The 7,054-nt window shown below is 35.1% G+C and overlaps 1 protein-coding gene across 1 annotated transcript; it reads left to right on the top strand.

Annotated features, from left to right (window-relative positions):
• The first annotated feature begins 1,604 nt into the window (after positions 1 to 1,604).
• Positions 1,605 to 6,786, top strand: LOC148822934 (iroquois-class homeodomain protein irx-1-like). Its single transcript, XM_088929453.1, has 4 exons — positions 1,605 to 2,052; positions 3,830 to 4,838; positions 5,417 to 5,489; positions 6,405 to 6,786. The coding sequence occupies exons 1-4, from the start codon at positions 1,807 to 1,809 to the stop codon at positions 6,460 to 6,462; spliced, it is 1,386 nt and encodes a 461-aa protein (XP_088785579.1). The 5' UTR covers positions 1,605 to 1,806; the 3' UTR covers positions 6,463 to 6,786.
• The last annotated feature ends 268 nt before the right edge of the window (positions 6,787 to 7,054 follow it).

Below are 7,054 nucleotides of genomic sequence, written 5' to 3'. Positions count from 1 at the left end.
CTCACATGTGAACAGAATGAGTTTTGTGAGCAGAAAAATAAAAATAAAAATCCACAGACGCGCAAAGCCCCAGCGTAGTTCTCAAATGACCTCATTTTGAAAGCTGGTAGAAAAAAAGGCTAACGTTGTTTTAAAACTTTTTAAGCAATAGTACGCTTTGGACAGGTATGCCTGCAGCGAAAAAAAAGTAATGCTACGCTTAGTTTGCTTTGTCTTCAAGAAATTGCTTAACCACAGAGATCTTAAATCAAAACGTTGAGCTGTTAGACCACAGGTTGTTCGTGATATGCATCCTCAGTTTGGTTTTCTTTTGGTTTTGGTTTTCAACTGAATTATTAGTTTGTGTTCTTGAATGCGTCAGTGTCTTCCAATAATCGTCTATTTTTACAAATTTAAATTAAAAATCATTTCACGTATTATTAATTCGTGTATGTTTTAATATTTAACAAAAAAATTACGCTAGGTGTTGTGTGTATCGACCGATCAAAACACTTTCTTGACCTGCTTCTTTATCCCACTTCCAAGAAACACACCGTTTCCAGATGCATAGAAAGCTAATACACACTGCAAGTAAATCCAGTTTTCTGGATATTTAAATTTTATTCAGCTACAATCTAAAAAAACTTAGATCAAGTTACACACCGATACTTAAAAACTGCAGTTTCTATCTTACCCTTTTTCTTAGATTTAAAGTTACGGCAAGTCACATTACTATTTACCGAGGTTTCTCACGCTCACACACCAACAAAAAAGTAATTCCAAACAACACGGACATGGAAATGTAGTTTGATCCCTCCGTCGCACCCCCTGCCCTTAATAAAAAAAGTGAATATGAAAAAAAGCAAAACGTTTGCATACTAAAACGTAAATACCAGGCCCTCAGAACAAGTGCATTTTAAAAGCATTTACACTCTTCCTTATGTCACTCACGCAGATACTTAAGACTACTTATACAGTTCAATTTGCAGAGTAAAAAGAAAATGAGATATTGTTTTACAACTAGGCTGTTCGTGTGTTTAAAAAGCCCTTAGTTTTACCATTGCGAAAATATACTCCATTAAGTACAAATACAAAAGCAGTAGCAATAATAATAATAAAAAGGAATAATAGTGAAGGTGCTGATGATGATAACGACGTACCTGAATAACACAGGTCTAGGCCTGCACAATGTCTAGTAATTACCGTATTTCTAAAGACGTTTCCGCAGAATGGGGTTATTTTAATTTTTATTAAGATCCATGCTAACAACATTTCCTTTTAAAACACAAATTGTTAAAATGAGTGAGACAACTTCACAGATGTTTTCTTTTTTTCCTTCTATTTCGTAAAACAGGAATAATTAAAAGGAGGCGCAGCACGGCTATCAAGTTTATTGCTCCAATGTTGGACAGCTGTAAAATCGTGTAGACAGGTTGTCATACAACAGTGAGGGCTTCGGTGAATAGAATCTAATGCTAAACATTTAACATACAATACACCAAACACACAAAAAGTGGCCCCAGCCAATGCTTTAACCACATGCTCCAAACTAGGAGGGGCTTGCAGCTCAAGTGGGATGCCAATCAAGGCATCAACTTCAAATTGTATCTGAGAGATCAGCCCAAGACCTAGGGGCAGACACATCAGTTGGAGCTCAATTGTTGATCTGATCACATCCAGGGGACTTGCGGCAAAAGAAAGGCTGAGATTTGAGAAGAACATCATCTGTTTTTCCTTCTCGTTTTTGTGCTTGTACTCTTTCAGCTTGACTTTGTGAGATTTCTGTTGTTTTCTACGGTGACTTTGCTTAAAGATCCGGTATAGGAGATGTCTTTTCCCCAACTGGGTTACCCTCAGTATTTAAGTGCTACCCAAGCGGTGTATGGAGGCGATCGGCCGGGAGTTCTGGCTGCCTCTGCCCGAGGAGGAAGCACCGATATCGGTGCAAATCCGACAGCCACAGCAGCAGCAGTCACATCGGTGTTGGGCATGTACGCAAACCCTTACGCAGCCCATAACTACAGCGCTTTCCTGCCTTACACCAGTGCCGACTTAGCTCTCTTCTCTCAGATGGTAAGTTGCTGTTTGAATTCAAATATTTGAAATATAAGTATATAAAATAAAGAACTGTGTAGCCTGGCAAAATTGTACACAATCATTTACTTTAAAGCTAGTATTTAAAATTGCAGTCCAGAACTGCAAAACTGGAAGGGAATGAAAGGAACTAACGAGTGAAAAGGAAGAATGAATTCGGGGATAGAAAGCATAGAATAGAGCTGAAATGGGATTTACGTGAAAAGTTTACTTCAAACCGTTGGCTTATATATATACTTTTTCAGTCTATTCTAACAAAATTATTAATGAAATGTAACTATTTCACACGGTTTATTAAAAGTACCAGTAAAAAAGTTTCATTTTTGAAGTACAAGGAATCCGTGTTTGTGTGTGAATTAGTCATTATTTAAGAGCTCTAGTGGAAACGTAAAGCTATACATTGAAAACCATAATAAAAGTTTGAAAAGACGGTCGAAGGTTTCATGTTATATATGAAATAAAGTCCAAGTAAAAATATATGTTTGAAAATAAATTATATCACGAAAATTTGAAATACGAATGTTAATTTCCATTTTAAAAATAATTTGAAATAATGGTCACTTTTGGCCTAAAGACGTATGTCGGTGATTGAGCACGCAAAATAAACTGAGATTAATTATATATAAAATGGTTGTATACACACACTGTCTCCTTTCTAAAGAAATCAGAGCTTTCCATTAAAGACAACAAAAAAAAGTGTAGACTGTATGCATGTAAAACAGTTTTTTTGTTTGTTTTCAGAAGATGTTCAGGGTAATTTATTATCATTGTCATTTAACATTATTTTAACCAACACGTCTCAAGTTTAGGAATGGTTAATGTGTTGACATTTTATTAGTGGCAATATTATTGAAACAATCATTTTGGTTGTGCTCTTTTGAAAAGCTGTAACAAAATTGTTTTCTAATCTGTTCATTGGAATCTCCTTGTTTCAACCCTTAATGTTCCATCAAAATCCTTTCGATTTATTTTAGCACAATCGCCTTTTATTTCGTTCTTTTCTTTTCGATCTAAAAAAAAAGACTATTCATACATAAAGTTTTTTTTGGCGAATGTTATGATGAACGTTATGTTAAAATAAAAAAAATGGAAGTGAATGAAAAATAATGTGTTTCAAAAACCTGAAAATGTTAATGATGAGGCCTAATTAGGTGGTTAAAAAGATAAACGTTATTTGGTGGGGGACCTAATTGGTTACATTCAACTAATGTGCTTTATAACAGACGGCTAAAATATTGATTGCGTCTTAGAAAAACAGTGAAAACTTTTTGTTAAAAAAATCATACACAATTCTGATTTTTTTTTAAACATGAATGTTATGTAGTATAGATTTATACGGGAGGCAAGAGTCATACAAGTTAATGATTTATCCCCTAGGATAAAATAACATTTTTTCGCGAATTATTTTAACTTTAGCAGTATACTGATATTACAAGCTTTTAACTTTCAATAATTCAAACGTTTTAAAAATGTTAAACAAAAACTACACCCTACTTTGCATACATTTGAATTTCTTTTACCTGTTTCCGCGGTATAATAGATACAGACATGAATTTATATAAGAAACAAAGTTTTTTTTTTATGACACCCGGCATAATTGTAAATTTACAATTACTGTGATGGCACCCGAAGTTCAAATATATATTTATTATGAACTTATAACTGAAGGGTTTTAAATAATGATTTTCCAATCTATGTACCTCTTTGAATATAAGTGAAGGCTAACTAAAATAATTTGTTTTTGTTCTTGCTATAGGGTTCACAATATGAACTGAAAGATAATCCAGGTGTTCACCCAGCCAGTTTTGCTGCACACACTTCTCCAGCTTTTTACCCTTATGGACAGTTCCAGTATGGAGACCCTGCCAGACCAAAAAATGCCACCAGGGAGAGCACAAGCACTCTCAAGGCCTGGCTTAATGAACACAGGAAAAATCCTTACCCAACCAAAGGAGAGAAGATCATGTTGGCCATTATAACAAAGATGACCTTGACCCAAGTCTCAACCTGGTTTGCTAATGCCAGGAGGAGGCTCAAGAAGGAGAACAAGGTCACCTGGGGTACAAGGAGCAAAGATGATGAAGATGGCAACATATTTGGTAGTGATAATGAAGGTGACGCTGAGAAGAATGAAGATGATGAAGAGATTGACTTAGAGAGCATAGATATTGACAAGATTGATGAGAATGATGGGGATCAAAGCAATGAGGAAGATGAGGAGAAATTAGAAACCAGAGAGAGAAGAGAAATAGACAGCATGGAGAAAAGACGAGCATTGACTCTTCAAGCGCATGAAGGTTTTGACAAATCAAAAGACACAATCTCTACAGGCAAAGACCCATCAGAAAGCAATAACACAAGAGTTCTTTCCCCTGGCGGGCAGAGTAATTTACAACTGCCAGCAAACAATAAACCCAAGATATGGTCCTTAGCAGAAACTGCTACTACTCCTGATAGCGCTCAGAAACCCACGTCACCCTCTGCCCCAGTCAGTCACACATCACCCCAAATACAGCACCCAGCGTTTCTTCCAAGCCATGGACTATACACGTGCCAGATTGGAAAGTTCCACAATTGGACAAATGGTGCTTTCCTCAGCCAGAATTCCCTGCTAAACGTGAGGTCTTTTCTGGGAGTAAATCAACATCACCATCACCATAATCACTCCCTCCATGCACAGCAGCAGCAGTCCTCTGTAGTTGCTTCATCCGTCGTAGCGCTGAACAGTGAGAAGTCTTCAGAGAGTCTCAGTCCTAAACACATAGGTACATTTTCCGATTTTTATTCTACATAAAGAATTTCAAATATCAAACAAAAATAGATGAAAGCATAATTTACATTAGATGATGTGATGATAGTTGAAATCGCTGTTTTACTTGTACATTAACATGAAAGTAGAGACTAAATTCAAGAAAAAATAGAGAAGTAAAACGAAAGAGAAAAAAATACGATTCGGCTATGGAGCATTCTTCAGGTGTGTAAGAAGGCTGCCACAGCCGAAGCGCTGTTATTTTCTTACAGTATATCTGTTTACCTTTAAATGTGGGATTAACCTTGTTTCTTTGCTGCTTGCAAACTAACGCACCTATCCCCTTCAAACCAATTAAACAAAAAAGCGCAAAATTAACTCGCTTTAATTCAATGTTTATTTTCAATTTGCCCAGAACTAAAAATCTGTTATATCGAGTGAATTTATTTACTGTTGGGTAAATTTCTTTGTATTAAAACTAGAAAAATATTCTAGAGTGTAGTTTTTATTAGTACTATATGAAGCTCAGTCTGTGCGCAAAGCTACAATGTCAGTTTTGCATTGTTCTAATATGTTTCTGCTTATTTATTTTAGAACGGGAAAACGTTCAAAGGACCGAATCTCCCACACAGCCGTTGAAGTCCTCCTTTCAGCCAGTCCACGACAGGTAAAAAAAAGTTTCAAACTGTACTTAATTTACCGTTAAACCGTTTTTTACGTATTTGCACCCTATAGACACAGGAGGTCTCAAAATTATTTGAAACAAGTTGAAGGATTGAGCGAGGCACAGCTGTACAGAAAATTATTGTTTGTGTAGTGGTAGCAGATTAACCTCTAAGGCTGTTTCCATCACACATACATCCTTTGTATCATAGCGACTCCTACTGGGATGGGGCGGGTTAAAATGAAATCTTCCAGGATAAAAAAGGACAAAACCCGTTCCAGATTAAAATGTAATGTAGCATTTTTAATGATGCGTATAATCCACGTTTATTTGCCTTCCTTTAACAATGACTATACAGTACCTTAACTCACTCATGTAAGGCCTTGTGGAAGCATAATTGTTTGCAAATCTTGAGATAAAAAGAAAATAAAAATCCCAAGGGACTAGTTTAGTAAAATGTTTTATTTCCTTAGGTATAAGAAAGTTTCGGCCTTCTTTCTGGGATTTGCCACATTCAAATGATCCATATTGTTTTTGGGGGTGGTGGTGGCTTATTATAGGAATAAAAAAATATTTTCACGCTTACAGTAATCAATATGCATTTATTCTGAAAATAAACGTCATAGTTAAAAATTACTTTAGCATTAATAATTGCTTATATTTGTCATCATCATCTGTAGCTACTAATTTAGACTTTTACAAAATAGAGGTCAAAATGCTATTAGACAAGCTATTACCAACTCAGCATCTGATGATTAGTCTTATTCGAATCGATTTCAAAGTTTATTTATTGCGAAAAGTGAACTATTCTTATTATTAAAGACTCAAGTTTTTTATCTGAAACATTATATCTTGTTCATGAATGGGAACGTTGCGAATGCTTCCTTTTATACTTACGATTGATGTTTTGTTCTTCAGTCCCAGGAATCAACAAGAGGCAACACAGCGAGTCTTAACAGCTCTGTCTTCAGCCTGATCAAGAATTTATTGGTTGAAAAAAAAAACGGACTTAAAAAACAGTAAAGGACTCACAAAATGAAGTTTTCTTCCTTCACGTAGCATTCAGCCGAGCAGAAAATGGAATCAATTTGATTAAACTTGTGGATGGATTTTCCTTTTCATCGTATCATTACCACACACTTTGTCTTATACATTTTCCTGAACATTTGGTATTTTGTCTTTTCAGTGTTTGTGTTTTACTTTCTGTAAATACGGTGATCTAAATTTGTAAATAGCGTGTCAACAGAATTTGTCCAAATCATATATTTTGTCTAATAAAATAAATGAAATTATAGAGACATTTAAAGGTTCGTCTTCTTTGCTTTTTACGGCATACATGAAAAGTAAGTTGGAACTTGCGTTAAGAAGCTATAAAAAGTCAAAAGGAATACATCTGTATTTAAAAATAAGCTGTAGTAAATATTGAAATGAAAAGATAAACTAGCATTTTTATTATTATTACACATTTAGTGTTACTGTACTGTATTTTAATTACCTCGTGTACCGCATTTTAACATAGACTCATAAACGTAATAAACCTTAATGCTAAATAAAACGTAATGTTGTTT

The sequence above is a fragment of the Atractosteus spatula genome, chromosome 12 (assembly GCF_055471065.1).
Source record: "Atractosteus spatula isolate fAtrSpa1 chromosome 12, fAtrSpa1.hap1, whole genome shotgun sequence".
NCBI lineage: Eukaryota > Metazoa > Chordata > Actinopteri > Semionotiformes > Lepisosteidae > Atractosteus > Atractosteus spatula.
The sequence above is the reverse complement of the archived record's forward strand: the minus strand, read 5'-3'. Positions and strand labels throughout refer to the sequence as shown.

Excerpts from the sequence above, each read along its gene's own strand:
- LOC148822934 (XM_088929453.1), top strand. The coding sequence starts at position 1,807 with ATGTCTTTTCCCCAACTGGGTTACCCTCAGTATTTAAGTGCTACCCAA. Across the intron at positions 2,053-3,829 it reads TAGCTCTCTTCTCTCAGATG|GGTTCACAATATGAACTGAA; the intron begins GTAAGTTGCTGT and ends TTCTTGCTATAG. Across the intron at positions 5,490-6,404 it reads TTTCAGCCAGTCCACGACAG|TCCCAGGAATCAACAAGAGG; the intron begins GTAAAAAAAAGT and ends TTTGTTCTTCAG.